Below are 25,074 nucleotides of genomic sequence, written 5' to 3'. Positions count from 1 at the left end.
TATTCAAGAAGATGGAAAAACATGGAATCCCGCAAAAACTGATGACTGTCAAAAATGTGTATAAGTGACTCAAAGGCCAAAATAAGAATAGATGGAGAAATGTCGGAAAACTTCCTTATCAACACTGGAGTAAGACAGGGAGATAGGATTTCTCCCACTCTCTTCAACCTGGCTGTGGAAGAGGCATTACAAAAAGTTAAAAGACTACAAAGAGGGGTTAAATTAGGAGTGGACCTGAACGTAATGGCATTTGCGGATGATGTAGTGATCTTGTCAGAAAGTTTGGATGACCTCTCCACACTAACAAAAAGTTTTATTAAAGAATGTCAAACAGTAGGCTTAGAGCTAAATGAAGATAAAACTAAAATTATTCATTTTGGAAGACATGCTGGAAATGTGAGAACAAACTTAAGCATTGACAACTACTCGATTGGCTGTGTAGAAAGTTTTAAATATTTGGGTGTAACAATAAACAGCAAAAACATGGAGGATATAGAGATACAAAGCAAATTAGCTAATGCAAATAGGTGTCTTGGGGTGTGTACAAAACTCTTTACATCAAGATTGTTGTCACAATGCTCCAAAATAAGAATTTATAAAACAATCATTCAACCAGTCCTAATGTATGGAAGTGAAACATGGACATTAACGAAGAAAAATGAGGGGCGGTTGATTGTTTTTGAGAATAAAGTTCTCCGAAAAATATTTGGACCAATATGTGATGAAGGGGTGTGGCGAATAAGAAAAAATAGAGAATTACGCAATGTATACCAAAATCCTGATATTGTGGCTTTGGTGAAGGCAAAGAGAATTAGCTGGCTAGGACATGTACATCGGAGACAGGAGGGCACAAGGTTAAAAGAGGTCTACCAGGCGATACCGGCAGGAAGGCGCCCTTTGGGTAGGCCAAAGATAAGATGGTGCGATCAAGTGGTCGAAGATGTGACCCGGTGTGGAGGGTCTGTGGATCTGGTGGAAGACAGGGTGGCGTGGAAGAGGCTCATAGACGAGGCAAAGAATCGACTGAGATTTGTTACGCCCCGGCAGTAAGTAAGTAAGTATTGTTTATTTTACAGAGCAGAGGAGTGTATTGTGCTGTAAAATATCATGGGTGTTAGCTTGCATACCAGTTCATGAAGTTGGCTTAAAAATGCCCTCATATTTTTAGAACCAATTACGGCAAAATGTGATGGGAGTTCAACCACTTGATTGATGTGTAAAGTTTGTAGTCTGTGTTGGAGAGCGATATCGATATTTTGAAAGTTCATAAGTAATTAGATAATTAGTTGCGATGATGCTAAATCATTTAATAAAGTTCAAAGATACTCCAGAAAGCACACTTATTAATTATTGAAACTTTACTATACATGTGAGGATGGAGTTTCATTGTTTAATGGTCTCAAAGAGATGCATATAAGAAATCTATAGAAGAGAATAACAGAAATCTATAGAAGAGGTTATACATTAAAATATCTAAATTCCTGTGTAGTATTATACTTGATAGCCGCAACAGTACAGTCTCTGGAAATGCTACTTCTCCACTAGGAGTTAATAGGATCCTAAATTCATCCTTAGGAAATTAGATGTAAATTTGAATTTCAATTCAATAGTAATTCCAAAATTTTCATTTTTAAGTTTATACATATCAGTTTTGACCGATTCAATGATGTCATGCTAAACTGTAATATTACTTATTTGTTTAAAGTTAGTTATTTGTGGTGATAAGATTTCAGATATTTACCATCGTTATATATTACAGGAAATAGAACACTTTGTTTTGAGTAATGAAATCTGCCCTTTTCCTCAGGTGTCAAAAAACCCTAGACATGAGGTTAAACATACCCAAATAATTAGAACTAAAAAGTGTAGTAATGAACTTGCCGCACACTAAAGTGAATTTGACAACAGATTAATGTCAATGTTAAAAAATCAAGCAACACCTGACTGGTATGTGCCAACAGCGCAAAGTCCAAACTGGTGTGAATGAACCACAGCGATGTAACTACACAGTATTAAGAACTCTACACAACACATGTCACTCACACTACGGACTGGGGATTAATCAATATAGGCACTTCCTGTGGTATTGCGGCACATCATCTCAATCAAGGAAATGTTCTTTTCTATTAATAAATACTGTTTATGTGTTATTTTAAGAAAATACGCGTTTCTATATTCAGTTCAGATCTTTCTTAAAAATTTGTAAATCATGTAAGTTAGGATATTTAAATTTGTCAGTAAGTACTAGATACTAAAGTCCATATGAGAAATGTATGTTTGATATAACAGTAGCCTGTATGGTCAAACTAAAAAAAATTATCTGTGATTATAATTTTTTTTAATACTGTCATTGTAATTGAACATAAAGTACAGTTCTTAACCTCATTGTAAACAAAATAATTGAACAATTTTTATCTGAATTAAAAAAGCATAATATCATCAGTTTTTCGCAATCAACCTAAAATATTACAGAATATATATTCTTATTTATCCTTTATTAAAACCAGTTTAACTTAATTACATTTTTAGTTTCAGGTGACAAAGAACTGTTCCAGAGCTTAGAACCTTTGTTGTCGTCGTCTCTACCTCAGGAGCCAACAGAATGGAGGAGATCGTACGGTCGCATAATCAAATCAGTTCATGTTCCAGCATCGTTTGTGTCCTTTGGTAAAGACATATTGCCTAAAGATGGAGATTATCGTCTAATTCATCAACCTATATTCCACACTTATTGGACGCAGTGTCCGGTACGTATTAAAGGAGAAAAATTAATCAATTAAATAAAATGGTTGCAGTTTTGTATTTTACACCAATAAATTTTGCCTGGTAGTTAGAATCTAAATGGATACTTTTATTTCACATTATGAAACAAGTTAAGATCTAGAATTGAAACAGAGTTTCTCATGATAGTAACTGTACAATTGTTGATATGAAATGTGGAGCAATATGAAATTCTGGAGTGTGCACTGTTATTAATATAGTTTACAAGCTCGTTTTCTAAATTTCGTAAAAAATGTAGACTACATATACAGGGTGATTCATGAAGTTCTCCCCCCACTTCTACAGCACATTGTACTAGTAAAAATAATGAAAAAATGTTATATAAACATAGGTCCGAAAACGCTTCGTTAGCGAGTTACAGCTGGCGAAAGATTTCGCCTGAATTCCTGGGTAAAGAGTAAAATAAAGCCATACTGAACTTTTGGAAAGATTAATTAAGTAAGAAATATCGTGGATTCTTATGTATTTTTAGCTGATAAAGCTAATAAAATAGGTTTCAGAACTGTACCTGTAGTAGTTTTTGAGGGATTCAGGGTTAAATGCAAAAAATTGGGGCACGAAACAATGTTTTTTTTAAGTTTGATGTACAATAACTTTGTTAAATTGGTAATAAATACATAAAATCAACAAACATTAATTGTAGAGAATTTAATTCTGAGAAAATTGATAAAATCAAAGTCTAAAATAAAACAGAAATAAGTACCAAAAAATCGATTTTATTCAGTATAATACATTACTAGTTTTAAGCAACATTAATCAGGTTGGGCCAACCGTACGCACCTTTTTATAATAGATGTTCGAAAATGAGGCCATCATTATCAATACATTTTGCAGCACGTTTGTGTATTGCTTTTGTTGCGTTTCTTAATTTTTCAGGACTTCCCTGTATCTGCATAGCCGAATCCATAATACGGGCAATTAATTCATCACTAGAATTCACTTTTGTCTTGTATACAATGTCTTTCATCCATCCCCAGATGCAATAATCCAATGGAGATAGATCTGGTGATCTTGGTGGCCAAGGGTGAGGCCCTCCACGACCAATCCAGTGTCCAGGAAATTGATGATTTAAGAAACGGCACGTGAAAGTGGGGAGGTGCTCCGTCATGCTGGAAGTACAAATTTTGTCTGAGATGTAAAGGAACATTCTCTAACAGCTGCGGCAACTCTTCTTGAACGAAATACAAATAGAACTTAGCATTTAGGCGTCCAGGTAATATGAAAGGTCCAATCAGCCGATTGTGCAAAAGGCCACACCAGACATTGACGCTAAATCGGTGTTGAAAGTTCTGTTCCACTACCTCATGTGGATTTTATTCTGCCCATGAGTGTTCATTGTGCAAGTTATTGACACCATCCCGAGTGAATTGTGCCTCATCCGTAAATAAAATACGCTTGTAGAGTTGATTATTAATATTCAAAAAGTTGCAAAACTCCAAGCGAAGCGGACCATCCCCTAGCTGTAGATGTTGAACCTTTTGTTTATGAAACGGATAAAATTTGTTTCGATTAAGTGACCTCCACACCGTTGACTGCGAAACTCCTATCCGCCTAGAAATACGTCGTGTACTTACACCTGGACTGCGATGAACAGCATTAATAACAATATCATCATCAAGTTGGACAGCTCGTTCATAATTGGTTCTAGTACTTGGTAGTGATCCTGTTTCCCGAAGAGTACGAAAAGTTCCTAAAATTGTTTTGGTAAATGGAATCCTCCTATTAGGGTAACGTAGTTCATATTCTTCTACAGCAGCTCTAGCATTACCATTACAGTAACCCAAAATAAAAACCATATCAGCGTATTCCTCTAATGTAAATAAGTAAGGCATTTTTTCGCTGAATAAACAATCGAATTATAACTCACAGAAAAATTGCATTTAATAACACGATTCACAGAACCCGATCTCCTGCTGTAGCTTGCAAAACACCACTAATACACAGTTCTAACAGTAACAGTAACAGTAACAGTACAGAATACCATTGTTGATCAGCTGTTATTCGTGCGTTACCAACTTAGAAATTAATAAAACAAAAAACTGCATTTCGATGATTAGTAAACAATAATGGGAAAATGTTTGCTTCATTTATTTTCGAACATTTGATGTAAATTTGTATTTAAAAAAAATACAACGTAATAAAACGTGATATTTTTATTTACAAACAAATTTATTTAACAGTTAATCTTGTTTTCTCAATTTATCTCATCATTAAGGAACAAACATTTTGTTTTTGTTTTATTTTAACTAAATACCGTACGGTATTTCTTTACAGCTAGTAATGTATTATACTGAATAAAATCGATTTTTTGGTACTTATTTCTGTTTTATTTTAGACTTTGATTATATAAATTTTCTCAGAATTAAATTCTCTACAATTAATGTCTGTTGATTTTATGTATTTATTACCAATTTAACAAAGTTATTGTACATCAAACTTAAAAAAACATTGTTTCGTGCCCCAATTTTTTGCATTTAACCCTGAATCCCTCAAAAACTACTACAGGTACAGTTCTGAAACCTATTTTATTAGCTTTATCAGCTAAAAATACATAAGAATCCACGATATTTCTTACTTAATTAACCTTTCCAAAAGTTCAGTATGGCTTTATTTTACTCTTTACCCAGGAATTCAGGCGAAATCTTTCGCTAGCTGTAACTCGCTAACGAAGCGTTTTCGGACCTATGTTTATATAACATTTTTTCATTATTTTTACTAGTACAATGTGCTGTAGAAGTGGGGGGAGAACTTCATGAATCACCCTGTATAAAGCATTATATATTATTTTTTTTGTGAAGGCTAGAGAGTTAACGCTCTAGGTAAGTTTTATAAACGTGTTTCATGATTCTATAAAACTTTCTGTTATGAAGCATTTTATAAAAGAGGAAAGATAAATGAAATTGATAACTTCAGACCAATTTCCATCACATATACATTTTCAAAGGTTTTTGAAAAAGTTGCATTAAAAAGGTTATGGTCGTTTATTTATCAGAGTGACTTCTTATTTGAAAATCGATTCTGTTTTGTAAAGGAAAGATCGACTGTTAATGTGATTTTCACATTAACTACCAGGATTGCCAAAGATAGAGGTGAATCTACTTCAGGAATCTTTTTTTGACCTGGGAAAAGCATTTGACATGGTTCCAGAGACTTCTGGAAAAACTTGACCTGATTGGTGTGAGAGGTGTAGCTGGAGAATGGTTTCAATCCTATTTGATTGGTTGTCGTCAATCTGACAGCGTTCCGTTCGGTAAGGGTTGTGTTTCAAGAATTGCTGCTCTGACATTAAATTTGTCCAAGCTGGTGTGCCCCAGGGCTCCATATTGGGACCTTTACCATTCATCATCTTTGTAAATGATATTAGAAGCTCTGTAACAGGTTCTGGATTATATCTGTTCGCAGATGAGACTTCCTTGATATTCAGTGATAAATGTCATAATGTAATGGAGATGGATGCTTTCGTTCAGTCAAACAACATTCTTCAGTGATTTAATAGTAATGGTCTTCTTGTTAATACAGAAAAAACCAGCTTAATCGATTGTAAAGGACCACCTTGATCAATCAACACATTGAGCCTGCACACATTGGAGATGTTGTTGAATCTGATCAGTTTGTAAAATTCTTAGTGATCTTATTAGATAGAAACCTGAATTATCATTCTTACATAGAAAGTGTAGTGGCAAAATTGGGCTCAGGATTATTTGTTCTTCACAGATTGTTTTCTTTTACAAACAATGACATGATGTTCACTGCATACTGTGCTCTCATTTATTCACATCTGTCTTATGCTGTTGTTGTAAGGAGTTCAGAAAATTCAAGTGAGAGGTTGCTTCTACATGATTGAAAACAGCTGGCTATTTATTGTCCTTATCTTATCACCACTGTTTTCGACATTTTTATGTAAACAGATCACAATAATTTACTTACTGATCTGTAAGTGTACAATAAACTCTATCATTATCTATTCCAACCATTTCTCTATGTTATTGATACATATCACTGGATTTAAACAGAATAGTAGAAGAACTGAGAAGTTTGAGATGAAAGGGGATATAGTTTACAGTGCCATTGGAGGTCATCGATTGACAAATGTACAGTAAGATTACCAAAACTGTCCGGGTTTCTCAGAGATTGTATGTGTCCGGGAATTAAATTACAGTGCCATTGGAGGTCATTGTCCATCCGGTGTATAGTCAGATTACCAAAAATGATCTGGGTTTCTCAGAGACTGTATGTGTCTGGGAATTAAATTTACAGTGCCATTGGAGGTCATCGTCCATCCTGTGTATAGTCAGACTATCAAAAATGTTCCGGGTTTCTCAGAGATTGTATGTGTCCGGGAATTAAATTTACAGTGCCATTGGAGGTCATCATCCGTCTGGTGTATAGTCAGATTACCAAAAGTCCGGGTTTCTCAGAGTATGTCCAAGCAGTTTCCTTTGGAGGTTTATTTTGGCCATCTTTATAGAGCGCAAACCTATCAGAGGTTTATCCAAACTGAATAAGAGAGGTTTGGTGTGGTACAAGACAGACGTCTTTTATAAAACATGCTGCATATAAGGAAGGATTCTGTACTTTTTACAAGATCTTTAACCAAAACCAAAAGTCCACTTCTTAGACTGCAGATATAGGCTGATCCAAGTGTCTCCCATATATTAGCGTTTATTTGTTTGTTGACAGGTTATGTACAGAATGTAGTCTTTCTACCTCCCCCATACAATAGATACAGAAGAATGTATTTGTGCAACAAACGTTTTTATTTATTTTATTTTAACCTTACACTTGATTCATCTCATTGTAATTTGTTACAGGATATTGATACCTATAAATCTTCAGGGAAGGAAGGCATCGAGGCTTGGATGAAAACTTTGGGCCAACATAACATAACTGATTGGATGATAGTGCTAGTAGAAACGTATGACTTTCGAAAAAGCAATAAACTCATTCCGAGAACAACTGTTCTTGATAAAATAAGAAGTGATTTCGGCTCTAAACACGCCGATAGGTAATTACGTACTATCAATATTAATTAGTTCTTCTTTTATTGATTAGGTGTCTTTCAAAAATTCCTGGTTCCTTTAAATTAATCCTTCCTGATGTTGGACTAATATATTTGCAAGCAATATTGAGAGCCAATCGGATTCATCCACTAGACCACTAATTTGAAACTGACAAGTGTTAGGCAATTATATCTGCTAAAACTCATAAACAATTGTGTTGTAAAGCTATCTGTTCCGTATATGTAGTAACTTTATGATAGAATTAATTAATCACATCAGTGAACAGTAAAGTGACAACACTGTTGTTTCTGTACCTGCAGTTGGTACAGCTGAAGGAATGTCTCTGAACATGTTTTCAAGTTTTGTCATATTTTCCATCTAAAATGTTATAATAAAAACGTTTAACTCTTATGTTTTGCTAAAAAATGTATCCACAAATTAAAAGCTTATGGTAATAAATAGTTCAAATCTTTGTTTGAAGTTTGTATTTGACGGTGGAAGGATTGTGAAGGAAACGGGATTTTTCTGGACATTGGCATTTTTCAGTGATACAAAACTATTACGATATGGTGATATAGTGTGTTACTGGTCTTTTGTATCACTGAAGAATGTCAATGTCCGGAAAATCCTGTTTCCTTCATAAATAGTTCAGTTTTAACTTTCCCAAGTGCTTTCTTTTATTTATACGTATTAGAGGTATTTACTACAGGTTTTTATGTATAGTGTAGATTTTATCGTTTATAAAAATAAGTAATTTTAGCTACAACTAAATTTACATGCATTGGACGTATATATCTGTAAAAACTTTTTCATACCTAGCGTGTGACGAATATATACACAAGGCTTTTTTGTTAACAAAGTCAAAACAAAATTATTTTCTACACTAACTGACGTTGGTTGACTTTAATAATAGTATTAAAGTAATTAGAAATAATCATTACAAATCAAATCACTGACGTTGCTTGGGGGGAGATGAAGGGGTTAGAAACCCGAAAAGCGCTAAGAAATTTAAGTACATCAGCAATCCAACTGGTTTGAAATGTTTATATTTAGATTAATCATATTTATTCCACACCTCCCGGTAGTGGGGTGCTCTTCAATCATACTCATCCTCACCAAAGCCGACATCTAGTTATGCCACTGAATCAGATTTTAACCCAACTGAAAAATATAAATACTGAGTATTTCTTCAGCGTTTTGGAAAGGGTTAACATTGTCTTTTTTCCTCTTAAAATTTAAAATACTATGCGTACAGATCATGCCATAGAACTATCTTACCCAAGTATTAGTTATATATCCTGAAGCCTTGTTATGTTTAACTGTAAGTAGTCTATATAATTATCTACCTCAAAATGTTTTTTATTGTAACTGTAATATTTTATGAATATTGTTGATATTTGTTGTACCTTTGTAAAATATTTGTTAAGTGCAGTAATAGTTAAGTAAAATATATTTTTTATTCCATAGAAAGTTGATTTTAAATTTATTTACAGTTTTTGTTGTTGTTGTATAATATTGTAGTCATTGACCAGTGTGGGTAAATTATTTTGTGTGTTTTAGGTGTTTATCTGTGATAAACCCCCTGAGGTCAGAATCGAGGTCAGCGGGGTCCTGGCGAGGTTTGCTTGTTAACTTCCGCCTCCTACTCCTCATCGCGTACGACAGAGCTCTCCTACGCTTTGAAGAAATTATTCGAGAGCAGCGTGAGAAGAGAAATCAACCTGGCTGGAGTTTTTGCCAATATTTTCTCTTACAGGTTATATTTACAAACTATGCTTCTTAAATGTATTTTGCATGGATAAGACTGCATTTCTTTAATTAACATTGCAGACAATAAATTGTAGGCAATTCCTTCCGGTTGAATTGAGAAAAAAGTAATACACTTCAATTTTAATATTTCTTATCCATTATGAAGCCATAATCAATGTTAAAATTCAGTTTTTTTGATTTTTCTTCAAAATTCATAAATAAACTCTTTGTGTACTACTCTGCTTATACTGGGAGTGTATGAGAAGGCTCTGTCCAATACAATGAGTTGGAAGCTCTCTTTGCACAGTTTGTGTTTCAGGAGGAGTTATCAGCATTTGTGCTGCATATGTTGGTTGATTGATTAAACTCTCTATTATGACAGGTGAACTTAGGACTAGTAGTTTCTCTCTTACACTTAAACCCATTAAATACAAATAGGATTTCGGACTTTTGCCAATGCTATATGTTACAAAAGGTATAACAACGTTTTGAGGATTGGAATCTTTTGCGGGAGGTGTTAGTTCACACAAAAAGAGAGAACGGAAAGAAGAAAAGAAGGGAAAGAAAAAGGTTATCACTGCAGAGAATGCAAGTCCTGAGCACAAATCACGAGTACGAGAAACACAATCACACATCACACCAATACGGATGAACTATCTGACTTTCATAGAGATAGAAAGATTAGATAGTGTGAGAGAGCAGTATGAGAGTAAGAGACAATACGATGAATGGATGTCTCCTTTACACAGTTTGTGTTGCAGGAGGAGTTGGTGTTTGTGCTGCACATGTTGGGAGTGTATGAGGAGGCTCTGGTACAATACGATAAGTAGGATGCTCCCTTTATACAGTTTGTATCGCAGGAGGAGTTGGTGTTTGTGCTGCACATGTTGGGAGTGTATGAGGAGGCTCTGGTACAATACGATAAGTAGGATGCTCCCTTTATACAGTTTGTATCGCAGGAGGAGTTGGTGTTCGTGCTGCACATGTTGGGAGTGTATGAGGAGGCTTTGGTACAATACGATGAGTTGGATGCTCTCTTTACACAGTTTGTGATGCAGGAAGAGTTGGTGTTTGTGCTGCACATGTTGGGAGTGTATGAGGAGGCTCTGGTACAATACGATAAGTAGGATGCTCCCTTTATACAGTTTGTATCGCAGGAGGAGTTGGTGTTTGTGCTGCACATGGTGGGAGTGTATGAGGAGGCTCTGGTACAATACGATAAGTAGGATGCTCCCTTTATACAGTTTGTATCGCAGGAGGAGTTGGTGTTTGTGCTGCACATGTTGGGAGTGTATGAGGAGGCTCTGGTACAATACGATAAGTAGGATGCTCCCTTTATACAGTTTGTATCGCAGGAGGAGTTGGTGTTTGTGCTGCACATGTTGGGAGTGTATGAGGAGGCTCTGGTACAATACGATAAGTAGGATGCTCCCTTTATACAGTTTGTATCGCAGGAGGAGTTGGTGTTTGTGCAGCACATGTTGGGAGTGTATGAGGAGGCTCTGGTACAATACAATGAGTTGGATGCTCTCTTTACACAGTTTGTGATGCAGGAAGAGTTGGCGTTTGTGTTGCACATGTTGGGGGTGTATGAGGAGGCTTTGGTACAATACGATGAGTTGGATGCTCTCTTTATACAGTTTGTGTTACAGGAGGAATTGGCGTTTGTGCTGCACATGTTGGGGGTGTATGAGGAGGCTTTGGTACAATACGATGAGTTGGATGCTCTCTTTACACAGTTTGTGCACATGTTGGGGGTGTAGGAGGCTTTGGTACAATACGATGAGTTGGATGCTCTCTTTACACAGTTTCTGTTGCAGGAGGAATTGGCGTTTGTGCTGCACATGTTGGGGGTGTATGAGGAGGCTCTGGTACAATACGATGAGTTGGATGCTCTCTTTACACAGTTTGTGTTGCAGGAGGAATTGGCGTTTGTGCTGCACATGTTGGGGGTGTATGAGGAGGCTTTGGTACAATACGATGAGTTGGATGCTCTCTTTACACAGTTTGTGTTGCAGGAGGAATTGGCGTTTGTGCTGCACATGTTGGGGGTGTATGAGGAGGCTTTGGTACAATACGATGAGTTGGATGCTCTCTTTACACAGTTTGTGTTACAGGAGGAATTGGCGTTTGTGCTGCACATGTTGGGGGTGTATGAAGAGGCTTTGGTACAATACGATGAGTTGGATGCTCTCTTTACACAGTTTGTGATGCAGGAGGAATTGGCGTTTGTGCTGCACATGTTGGGGGTGTATGAGGAGGCTTTGGTACAATACGATGAGTTGGATGCTTTCTTTACACAGTTTGTGTTACAGGAGGAATTGGCGTTTGTGCTGCACATGTTGAGGGTGTATGAGGAGGCTCTGGTACAATACGATGAGTTGGATGCTCTCTTTACACAGTTTGTGTTACAGGAGGAATTGGCGTTTGTGCTGCACATGTTGGGGGTGTATGAGGAGGCTTTGGTACAATACGATGAGTTGGATGCTCTCTTTACACAGTTTGTGTTACAGGAGGAATTGGCGTTTGTGCTGCACATGTTGGGGGTGTATGAGGAGGCTTTGGTACAATACGATGAGTTGGATGCTCTCTTTACACAGTTTGTGTTAAACTCCAACTTAGGAGGTAAGTGTCAATTTACTTATCTAATTCTCCGTTTAGTAAGTTTAATTTTTATAAAATTTATACAAGAATTTTGATGAAGCTTTCAAATCTAATACAGTAACTGTGGCTTAGTTTTAAAGTAATTTAATCCGTGTTTTATTACAAATTGATTTATCTTTTTAAGTGACGAATTATTTCTCATCCAAGTGGAAAACAGGTTACTTGAGTTAAGTGTAACACTGTAATATAAGTTTAACTCCTTTATTTCAAATGTTTTAAGTGCTGTCTCTGGAATTGTAAAGTCATTGATTGCCATTAAGCTGTTGCCAAAATTTTGCTGTCTTTGGCACTGTAAAGACATCGCCATTGAGCTGTCACCGACATTGTGCTGTCACTGACTTTGTGTTGTCTATAGCACTGTAAAGTCATTGCCATTGAGGTGTCACCGACATTGTGTTGTCTATGGCACTGTAAAGTCAGCGCCATTGAGCTGTCACCGACATTGTGTTGTCTATGGCACTGTAAAGTCAGCACCATTGAGCTGTCACCAACATTGTGTTGTCTATGGCACTGTAAAGTCAGCGCCATTGAGCTGTCACCGACATTGTGTTGTCTATGGCACTGTAAAGTCAGCGCCATTGAGCTGTCACCGACATTGTGTTGTCTATGGCACTGTAAAGTCAGCGCCATTGAGCTGTCACCGACATTGTGTTGTCTATGGCACTGTAAAGTCATCGCCATTGAGCTGTCACTGACATTGTGTTGTCTATGGCACTGTAAAGTCAGCGCCATTGAGCTGTCACCAACATTGTGTTGTCTATGGCACTGTAAAGTCAGCGCCATTGAGCTGTCACTGACATTGTGTTGTCTATGGCACTGTAAAGTCCATCGCCATTGAGCTGTCACCAACATTGTGTTGTCTATGGCACTGTAAAGTCATCGCCATTGAGCTGTCACTGACATTGTGTTGTCTATGGCACTGTAAAGTCATCGCCATTGAGCTGTCACCGACATTGTGTTGTCTATGGCACTGTAAAGTCAGCGCCATTGAGCTGTCACCAACATTGTGTTGTCTATGGCACTGTAAAGTCATCGCCATTGAGCTGTCACTGACATTGTGTTGTCTATGGCACTGTGCTGACATTGTCATTGAGCTGTTGCTAGCATTGTGCTCTCATTGTGTTGCTACTGTCACTGGAATTCATTTCTAGATTTTGAATATATACAAATGAGTTTTAATGATGTTGTTCAACATAAAATTGATAAGTTTGCATAATTTGGAATGTTTTTGCTGCATTACAGATACACCTAAATGGTTAAGTGGATTCCAGGCTTCTGTCGACTGTTGGCCTGGCTTATCGTTGTCAAAAACTCTCGACGTAGAGGCGAGGAAGAAAATCCAACAAAATGACATTTCTTTATTACAGTTCCGAAGTTACCTATTTTCAAGACAATGTTCAATGCTACTTTCTACATGTAAACCCTGGGAGGTTAGTATTGTAGTATTGAAAGTCAAAGTCAAGAAATATTCATTAAAGCTTAACCTGTGTGCTTAATTTTGAATCATACCAATTAGCATTAACATGTAATAAAGATTGTTCACCATAACTGTAACATGTTTTAAGTTGAGTATTTATTCATGTGCGTGAACTTCAATTAGACTGCAGTCATAAATGGTCGACTAGTTTGGATTTAATCTTAGTTCTTACATAGCCAGTGTTATGAAGATCACTTAAGTTATCCAGTTCGCACCATCTGAAAACATTGCTAACAAAGTCTTGAGATATTTTGGTCTCATTGTAGACAGTCATGTTAGCCAAGATATGTTAAACTGGAACCTCCTTTCAGAGTACCTACTAAAGGCTTCTTTTATTTTTTTTCTTAAGCTAAATATGGTTAAACATGGCTTTTCACAGCAAGCTAATAACAATATCCTAAAGTTAAACAAATTTAGTCCTGTCTTGGTGCGGTGTAGAGAACATTTAGTTCTAAAATTACCCATATTACTTCAAATACACCTTAAATTTTGTTTTAAAACCCTCTCCCACTCGCATTGTTTCCAAGCACTCATGGTGCTTCTAACCTCAATTAATTCGCTCTGCCGGTCGCACTCGGTCAAAATACGCGGCGCCTCAACTTACACACATTCTGTCATTGTAATTAACTATAATTATATATATGAATTATTTTACTATATATTGGTTCAATGAAGTTGATTGTACGAGACCAGGGAGGGGGCACACGGACAGCTGGGTGCCGGGTTGTTTGTTGCGCAGTTACTTGGTGAAGGTCATTGTCTGGCTCGCCGTCACTGCGACTGCCACTGTGATCGTGTTATCACTCCGAACTACATCCTGAATGCCACCAACCACTTCACAAGGCTCTGGTACATCACTACACTTACTTGAATCGTCGCAATCACTACTTATAACGAGATCGATTTCACTGTCACGAAGTGTACGACAACAACCCGCCATTGTTTCCGCTCAACTAATATAAATAGCAAAATAATGGAATAAATCTACTGTAAAAGTTAAGTAAATGGTCTCCTGATAGCAAACAACCCGTAGTAGTACAAAATATTGCTACTCGAGAGCAGCACTTATCGGCTTAGCAGGTAAAGCAGTGCGTGCCGATCTGTGCCGTTTAAGCTGCAGTGGCTATGTGGTGGCCGTGCTGATTCATGCCTTGCGAGCGGGAGAGGGTTGATCAGTTAATAATTGAGTCTTTTCCTATACATGTTTAAACCTGACTTTGGTATCCAAATATATATTTTTATTATTTTCAGTGTGATTTATCTCAATGATTTGCTTTATCATGGACCCCCACAAGTAAATTTAATAATCAGTGAGTAGAAGGAGAGGCAATGCCTTATTTGTGTTCACCCACTCAGTTCTTTGTCTGTTTATTATATTAGGCTACTGAGTTGCGCAAGTAAGTGGCACACTGCGTAAACGAGTTGTACACATCATTAAGAACAATGGTTAGCAGTGCAACCACTTCTATAATAATTTCATAGTTAAGATGACTGATATAACTATAAAAATGACTCATTACTAGTGAAGACGACTAATATAATGAAATCCATTTTAAATGCCCAAGTTTGCATTGGCGTAGCTATCAGCCGAGCTACTTGATGGTAGGCAAGGGTCTGGTAATGCTCCTTAAGTGTTGCCTCTGATATTTCAGCTTCGGCACTGGCAGTTCTAGTGTAATAAAGTCCAATATGTTACGTCAGACGACAGTAGGACATTTGTGGTGGAACTTAGAGACCTAATAGTTGTAACAACTATGTCCTCTTTCTCCATTTAGTTGCAAAAAAATCAACTATATCATGTTTGGGTGTGTGGCAGATAGCCCAGCGGTGTCAGCCATTCCTGCAGAATTGTATCAACGAGTTGCGTATACTCGAGGTGGACAGTCCAGCGGGCGCAGTGGCCAGCTGGGTGTTCCTGTGTTGTGTGGAGGTGCTCGACACCTGTGCGAGGTTCAACGATACCAGTCAGGTGGAGGCCTACTCTCTCTACACTGCCACACTTTGGGCGTACGCCAGGGATAAGGTGAGTGGCAGATTGCTCAATTTTGTCAACTTTTCCTGAGTCGCGTATACTCGAGGTCATATGAGTAACCTTCAGATTATACTCTGTTTATCTGTATTTTTCTTATTGCCAACATAGTTACCAGTAAGATTTGGTCACTTTCCTTGACACTTAGAAATTGGAACTGCTAATGGGCGTAAGTTTACCATTTTCAGTGCCAATGTAGAGATAGAGTTTCACGCCGAACTTCAACCTTCTTGTTTAATTGACAATTATCTGTGTAGGGAGAGGCAGGATTTGAATTTTGTCATAAATTGACTTTGCTAGATGCTCGGTATTGACTAATTGTCACTGTTACTTCAAAACAACTGTAGCCAACTAAAAGACTTCTCCAGTTACGACATAATGAGTTAATTCTTTAAGTTTGTTATTGACAATGTAAAGCCATTAAAGAAATTGAAGAAGCTTGCAAAAATAAGAACTTCAACAAAAACTCGCGGAATTTAAGCAAGAATTCAACCTTTTCACCTATAAAGAATACAAATAATACAGCCTACCCGTCTACTTCCACCCCTTGTAATGAAAAGAAACTGGATAATCACAACACCACCAAAGATGTGGCAGTAAACACAACATTGGATTTAGACCTCAATTTTCAAGTAAATGCTCTTACAGATAGGTGTACTCAACTTGAATTAAGCTTAATGCAAGATAAATATCGCCATGGAGTTCCAGAATTCCAACAAATAAATTATGTACAGGGTAAAAGTCCTCCTGAGTCATCGCCCCAATCCTTTGACAGCACAACTACAAATACAAATACAAATGACAATTTTTCCCTCGCCTTAGCGGTGTTGGATAATGCTTGGTTGAGTGATGATATAATTCACAAATATTTTAACATACTACTGTCTACAGTTTTAAATACAGATACAGACAAACGTGTCTATTTGATGAGTCCTGCTGTGGCACAGGCTATTAAGTGTTCAGAAGATTTTGGAGAATTCCTAGTACCACTTATTGAGCAAAATACTGATTATGTTTTTATCCCCATAAATGACTGTATGAATCTCACCAATGCTGATTTAGGGTCACATTGGAGCTTACTGCTTTATGTTAGCAGCTACCACAAATTTTTCTATTTTGACTCTAGTATGAGTAAGACTTACAACTTGTCACATGCAAAAAAGGTTGCTGCTAAAATCAGGAATCACCTTAATTCTAAGGAACCTTTGTCTGTGGAAATTGTGGAAGTACCGATGCAAACAACCCCAAATGACTGTGGAGTCCACTTATTATTATATACAGATGTTCTAATAAATAAAATAAAAATCAGTTCTTTTGATATTAACACGGAACAGTTATCACAACAGCTTGCTGGCATAAAACCCTGTGACATAAAAACAAAACGAGCCCAATTAGCCTACATGCTTTACAACTCCAAAGATATGTTGGCTGATTCGCAAATGGTTGCTGACATGATGCATAAGGGCTGTTTTGAGAACCATCAATTAAAGAAATTCACTCAATTCGAAGATTGCTTTCCAGGTGTTAAACGCAATCCTAAAAAAAGAAGAGATTGTAGCTTACCTGATGGTAGTAAAAAGGTGCAAATTAAAGTTGACCTCTTTGCTGATAGCCAGGGTAAAGGGTTGCCAGAGATTGTAGGGAGGTGCAGTAAGGGTCTGATCTATATGGACGGACTTGTTAAATCTGGAGCCAATTTTGAACAAATCTACAATCAAGCTTCTATATCACTCAACCGACCTTTGATTCTGCTGGCAGGAACAAATGATATGAAAAGTAAACGCCCAGAACCCATTTACAAAAAAATGGAACATATGCTCAAATCTCTCAGTGAATCCAGACCTGTATACGTTAGAACAATACCTCCTCGCTTTGATCTGCATCCTGATGATTCGCTGCACTATGACATAGCTCAGGTTAATAGTTATATAAAAGAGCTTGTAACCAGAATGAAAAATGTCACTCTTCTTGACCTAGGCTTATTTGAAAGAGACAATTTCACCACTCATGGTCTGCACCTTAACTTTAAAGGAAAAAAGAAATTAGCATATATGATAATAGATTGTCTACAAAAATCAAGCACTAATGTGACCAACAAAGTAACTCTAATTAACTCTTCACCTTCAAGTTTTCAAGAGGAATCGACATCCGAATCAAGAATCAAGAATCAAGAATCAAGATCTTTATTAGCCATTAAATAATTTTTACAAATTACAATAGGCTTCGTCAGAGTAAGTCTAGATTTCCTAAACCTATATTATGTACTAGAACAATGTTAACAATTTAAAAAAGGTTAACTAAGATATAAAATTTTCACAAGACATATACTCTTCAATTGTATAAAACACATTACACTTAAGCCACTTAGATACAACTTTGTAAAACTCATTATTTGGCAACAATCTAATTGAAACAGGTAACTTATTAAAGAATCTCAACTGTTGGTATTGGTAACTTTTCATTGTTTTACTTAATCTAATATTTGGTGCAACCAGGTCTTGTTTGTTTCTTGTTTGATAATTATGCACTAAACTGTGAGTATTAAAATTATTTATATTTACTTTAACAAATATTAAATTACTATAAATATACAAGTTGGTAAGTGTCATGATTTTATATTTACAAAAACTTGCTCTGCAGGATTCTCGATTAGATAACCCAGCCAATACCCTTACTGCCTTCTTTTGCCATGTAAAGGATTTTTTTGCAGCACTAGAATTACCCCAGAGGCGTACACCGTAACTTAAATGGCTGTGAAAGAGACCAAAATAGGCCATCAATAAAACATCCGGGCTCACACAATACTTTAATTTCCTTAGTAAGAATAACACTCTTGACAATTTCTTACAAAGGCCATCGACATGTTCATCCCAGCAGAGTGTACTGTCTAGGGAAATACCAAGTAGTTTAACCGATTTTAAAAAGTTGTCATTAATTGTGTCTAAATTATTTTTCAATGAAAAAAGTATACTCTCAGTCTTACTATCGTTTATAACCAGATTATTGGCAGAATACCATATTTTCGCTAGTTCAAATGAATTGGTGAGTTGAGAATTAACTTGTGAAACATTAACATCAGAGCATATCAATGTTGTGTCATCAGCATATAGCACTGATGTTGAAGGTACATTATAACTAAAATCATTTGTAAACACTAAGAATAAAAAGGGTCCAAGGACTGAGCCTTGAGGTACCCCTGTACTTACATTTAACACATCAGAAGAACAGTTATTTACACATACAAATTGTTTTCTATAGCTAAGGTAACTTTCAAGTAGTTGCAATTCTTTATTCCTAATACCGTAAAATTCTAACTTTTTTCACAACACTGAATGTGACACTAAATCAAATGCTTTGCTCAAATCAATTAAACTACAGCCAGTAACAAGTTTTTTTTCAAAGCCCTTGAGAATAATGTCAATAACAGACTCAACGGCCATATTAGTGGAGTGATGAGGTCTAAAACCAAACTGAAGGGGATATAGCAAATTGTTAGATACAAAATAATCATACAGTTGCTTCAAAATGCAGGATTCAATTACTTTACTTAATATGGGGACAATTGCAATTGGACGATAGTTCTCAGGGTTATTTCTGTCACCTTTCTTAAAAATAGGTGTCACCTTGGCAAATTTTAAACACTGAGGAAAACTACCTTCAAGAAACATGCGGTTTACAAGATAAGTAAGTGGAACTAATATTACATCTATTATACCTTTGATTACATAATTGGATAAACCAAATACATCCTCACTTCGAGAGTTGCTCATCTTGTTAACTACATCTTTAACAGTTTTTTTGTCAATTGATTTCCACCTGAAGTCATTTTTACATATTTCAGGGCGGGGAAAATTCCTCAACAGATCAGCCCAATTAACATCATTTGACATGTAGTTTACTGTGTTAATTTGTGTATTTGTAAAATAATTGTTCAATACATCTGCAGAGAGAGAATTTTTTATTGTGTGTTCAATATGCCCTGATTCTTTTTTAACAATTTCCCAAGCCTTTCTACATTTATTTTTTGCATTTTGAATCAATTTATCATTGAGACTTATTTTAGCTTCACTGATAGCTTTGTAGTACAATTTTTTAAACTGCATGTATTTATTCTTGTCAAGTTGGTCTGAACTTAATTTCCACTTGTCATATAAGGCGAGCAAGAAAGTGCGCATCAACTGGAGTTTGGGAGTAAACTGACTTCTTGTTAAGTGATCACCTGGTTTACAACTTAATTTGACACTAATCAATGGACAATAATAATTAAAATGAGTTACCAACATATCTACAAACATAGAAAAAACACCATTTACATCATCGAAATTACTTAAACCTGACCAATCAACACCTTTTAAGCACTCTCCTAAGTCATACAATCTATCTTGTGAAATGAGACGCTTTTTATATGGTTTGTTCTCACCCTTCTCTTTTGAAGTGATTGAAAGAGAAAAACTAACAAAAACACCTGCATGGTCAGAGATTATGTCCTGTTTAAGCAAGGAGCAACTATACAATTCCTTGTTGATATTAGTATACAGATTATCCAAACAGGATGTGTTTCTTGTTGGCAAGCTATTCGTGTTGTATAAATTTACTGATCTAAGAACGTTTAAGAAGTACTGCACATGTGGCGTATTCTGTTCTAAGATATTAACATTTAAGTCACCAGCCAGGGCAAAAAACTTGTGGGGCTTGGTCATTAAATATACTAATAGGTTTTCTAAATTATTTACAAAAGCATAAAAATCAGAATTGGGAGTTCTATACATACATACAATAATAAAATTATATTCTATCAGCCTAATTACAGAGGGTTCACACACAAAATCAAGACAGTATTCAGAGACATCAATTACTTCATATTTCAAAGATTCCTTTAATAAAATTGAAGAGCCTCCGTGAATGTGAGGAGGTTTGCGACAATAAGAGGATGCTAGAATGAAACTATCAGGCACATACAATGAAATTTCTTCCTTCTCAAGCCAGTGTTCATTCAAACATAAAATATTAGTGGCATGGTGCTTCAAGATTGTTTCCAAATGACCAATTTTGTTCCTAAGTGATCTGATATTTAATGTCAATACCTTTAAGTTGGTTGAGACTGGTATGTCAAATGTTGTCGGCTGTTGGTACTTTATATTATTCCCTAATCTAGATTGATGAGATTCATTAGTTATCTTACTTGTATTAACAGAGTTAGACAGATTATCTATTTTGCAAAAATTACTACTACTAGTGAAATTACACTTGGTTCTACAAGTTCGAATGGGAAGACTTGCCCACATCGCCTATAAGGGTTACTGAGACCCACATGGCGAAAGTCATCTGGCATGCTTTGTCACCCAGAACAACAAAAGCACAGGAATAGCTCACAGCATCTCGGCGGATTTCCACCATCCTCGTCACATGACAGCTGGGGTTGCTGTGGTCTTTAAGAAAATCTTTGGAAAACCTACACCCTGGCATCGTCGTAGTAAACATCTGGCAGTTCAAGAATGTAATGAAGGTGTTACAGTATTTAGTCTCATTACAAAACAAAATTATTTTGGAAAACCCATCCTACACGATTATGATGCAGCCTTTTCAGATCTAACTACAGAGTTCAAGAAGAAAAATCTAAAGCACTTGATATGCTCTCCCATAGGCTGTGTTAGAGACAAAGTTAATACAGATCACTTCATTAGAAATGTCCGTAAATTTCAGCAAGTCACAAAAGCCACAGTCACCATTGTCTCATATTACCAGAAATCATTTCGTACTTTGAGAAATGGAATGTCTCATCCAGATTTTGTGAAAGAACTAGAAGACCTAATCTATCAAAATTCAAAAGAAGAGGATTCCAGCTCAGCAATAGATCTGCAGCAGAGCCCTGTCAGCCCTAGGGTTACTCCTGGCCATCAAACATACAGTGCAGCTGTCAAGTCTGGTTCAGTGAAAGTGCTAAAGCAGAGCAGTGATAAAGTGTTGAAATCAAAAAATATCAACTCACGTTCAATTTGTTTACTTAACACCACTCCACCACCCACTACTGTATCAGATAACACTCCTCAAATTTCCACTACAACAGCCAACACTCCACAAATCTCTGCTCCTACAACTATCACTCCCTCAAACACTCCTCCACCAACCACAACTATCTCTTCCCATGTACAACAACAAAGTAATCAAAAGGACTGTTTTTTAGGCTTATGCAAATAAATGTTTGTTGTATAAGGAACAAAATTTTAGAAATAGAAGATTTATGTCAAGAAAAGAAATTAAATTTAATGTGCATATCAGAGCATTGGTTGGAAGATAATCAAATAAATCTGTTTGTTCCAAAAAATTTTATACCTGCTCATGTTGTGTGCAGAAAAGTAAGAAAAAATGGAGGTGTAGGTATTTACATTTTAAATTCTATTAAATACAATATTGTAGATGTATCAACATTTTACTCTGAAACACACTTTGAATGCTGTTGTATTAAATTATTGGAAGCAAATGTCGTTATATTTAGCATATATAGGTCTCCGAGTGGTGATGTCGACAGTTTTCTCAATAGTTTTGAAAATTCTGTAAAAAAGTTACAAAAGCATAATCAAAAACTCATCGTAGCTGGTGATTTTAATATAGAAATGGGTAACAAAAGTAAAATTAATGCAGTTTCCTTAAGATTTTTAAACCTTCTCAGAGCATTAAACCTTTTCCCTTGTAATAATCAACCGACTCGCTTAAACTCTTGTATCGATAATATTATTGTTAATTTTAATAGGAACTTATATGACATCACTCTTGGAGACCACTGTTTTTCAGATCATGTACCACTTTTATTTTACATGTATTTGGTTATGAGCCCTTCAGGAACTCAAAACCAATCTGGATTCAAATATGTTAGATTACAAAAAAAAGAACATGTTGATTTGTTTAAATCTAGTTTAGAAAGAGAAAATTGGCAGATGATAAATGATTTTCAACTGAACAAAATTAATGTACAAACTCTATTTGACAATTTTTTTAAGACCTATGTAAATCTATGGCACTTTTGCTCTCCTTTAATTAAAAGTTCTAACAAAACTAGCTCTAAAGGGTCTAAACTGGTAGATTGGTATACTCCTGCCTTGAGAGAAACAAAAACTAAAATGTTAACTCTCTATACAATTTACAAAAATTCACTTAAGCGGGGGTCTGAGCACTATCAGACTGCCTATAACATTTACTTACAGCAAAAAAGAATTTACCATAAAGAATTGGAGCAAGCAAAAAGATTAGCGGTTGAGGAGTATATTGGAAATTCCACTAACCCCTGCAAGGCAGCGTGGAAGGTGATCAGCAATGAATGTTCTCCAACCCATAGTAGTGAGGTCAATCTTGATCCAGATGAATTAAATACTTTTTTTCTGGACTCTATTAATCAGTTATCTAACAGAATAGATCAAAGCCCCAACAATCCAGAACAACTATTGGGAAATACGGCAGGAAATCAACTGTCGTTCACTTGGTCAGAAATATCTTCATCTGATGTAATAAAAGTGGTTTCAAAATTCTCAAATTCAAAATCAACAGATTATTATTGGCTTTCTAATTCTATCATTAAACAAACAATTCATCTGATTAGTGAACCACTTGCTTTTGTTTTCAACAAATGCCTGTGTGAGGGATATTTTGCACCCTCGCTCAAAATTTCAAAAATAACCCCAGTTTACAAAAAAGGAGATAAAAACTTGCCCCAAAATTACAGACCTATTTCAATATTCCTATATTTTCAAAAAATATTTGAATCACTAATGTACAACCAGCTTAGTTATTTTTTTGAATCAAATAATTTACTTTCCACAAATCAACATGGTTTTCGGCAGGGTAAATCTACCACCTCCGCAGTACTTAATTTAATTGATTTATCTTTGGACGCTTTTGAAAAAAAAGAGTCAGTTTCTATAGTTTTATGTGACCTTACTAAAGCGTTTGATAGCGTTCCATTTAATATTCTGCTAAATAAACTCAAATTTTATGGCATCGAGGATAACTCCTTAAAAATAATTCAATCTTATCTATTCAGTAGGAGTCAATTTGTCTCAATAAAAAATAAATGTTCAACTGTTAAGCCTGTCGAGAAAGGCGTGCCTCAAGGCTCAGTTCTCGGACCTTTCTTTTTTCTAGTATATATAAATGATCTACCTCAAAATTTAAATGTTCATTCCATTATTTATGCTGATGACACCACTTTAGTGGCCCGTCACAACGATCTTAATTACTTAAAACAGATTACTGAACTAGCAGAAGAGCAGGCTCTTTCCTGGTTTTCTTCTAGTAAATTATCTTCTAATCCTGAAAAAACACAATACCTAACTTTAAGCCTTAAACAAGAAATTAATCTGGAATCTGTTAAGCTTCTGGGATTTTATATAGATTCTAAGTTACAATGGTCCCTGCATATCGAAACAGTTTGTAAAAAAATATCAAGAGTTAATTATCTATTATGGAAATTGAAAAACTTTGTAAGCTTAGAATATTTAAGAATGTCATATTTCGGTCTGTTTCAATCACATATACTATATGGTATACTAGCTTGGGGCCATTCTCCCCATATAAATAATATTCTTTTATTACAGAAAAAGGTAGTTCGTAATATTGCAGGAGTTGGTTCACTAGATCACTGTAAGCCACTTTTCATTGAACTTAAGATTCCCACAGTTGTCAATTTGTATATTTTTCAAGTACTATTATACACTAAATCAAACCTACAGAATTTTCCAATTAGGAATAATATTCATCATTATAACACTAGAGGGGGGAATAAACTCAATATACTTCCTCATAGACTGGCTAAAACTGGCACCTCTTTCAAGCTAAATTGTATTAATTTTTTCAATAGGCTGCCTGATGGTGCAAAGTCTGTTAGTTTTAGACCTTTTAAACATAAAATATACAATTGGCTTCTTCAAAACCCATTTTATAGTATAAATGAATTTTTAAATTGTAACATAGATGTTCAATTTTAACTAAATAACTTAATTCACTGTGCCTAAGATTGAATTTTATATTTTATTGTTACTATTATAATTTTTTTTTTCTTTTTTCTCTCTTTTTTATATATATCTATAAACTATCAAAGGGATGTCTAGGTTAACTGTTTCGTAATAGTTATATTTATAATGATTCTCATTCTGTACTTTCTCGTTATTATTCTTGCAATATTTATATAACTACAAACTAGGTTGACTTTGCCTATTCAATGTAAATTGTCAATGGCAATAAAATTCTTGATTCTTGAGGTTTGAAAGGATAACTGGATTTCGGACATTAGCTATCGTTATATGTTACAATAGGTATAACACAACGTTTCGAGGATTGGAATCTATCCTCTTCGTCAGGTGGGGGAGGTATACATACAAAAA

At 35.7% G+C, this 25,074-nt stretch overlaps 1 protein-coding gene across 1 annotated transcript in view; it reads left to right on the top strand.

Moving 5' to 3' along the window:
- Nucleotides 1-25,074, top strand: part of LOC124360852 (trafficking protein particle complex subunit 10-like) — a 75,047-nt gene that overhangs the window by 5,070 nt on the left and 44,903 nt on the right. Inside the window, exons 2-7 of the mRNA XM_046814802.1 lie at nt 2,530-2,747; nt 7,593-7,786; nt 9,342-9,537; nt 12,044-12,155; nt 13,437-13,624; nt 15,488-15,694. Of these exons, the coding sequence (XP_046670758.1) occupies nt 2,530-2,747; nt 7,593-7,786; nt 9,342-9,537; nt 12,044-12,155; nt 13,437-13,624; nt 15,488-15,694 (1,115 nt within the window). The remainder of the gene's footprint in view (nt 1-2,529; nt 2,748-7,592; nt 7,787-9,341; nt 9,538-12,043; nt 12,156-13,436; nt 13,625-15,487; nt 15,695-25,074) is intronic.

This window comes from Homalodisca vitripennis, chromosome 4 (assembly GCF_021130785.1).
Source record: "Homalodisca vitripennis isolate AUS2020 chromosome 4, UT_GWSS_2.1, whole genome shotgun sequence".
Taxonomy (NCBI): Eukaryota; Metazoa; Arthropoda; class Insecta; order Hemiptera; family Cicadellidae; genus Homalodisca; species Homalodisca vitripennis.
The sequence above is the reverse complement of the archived record's forward strand: the minus strand, read 5'-3'. Positions and strand labels throughout refer to the sequence as shown.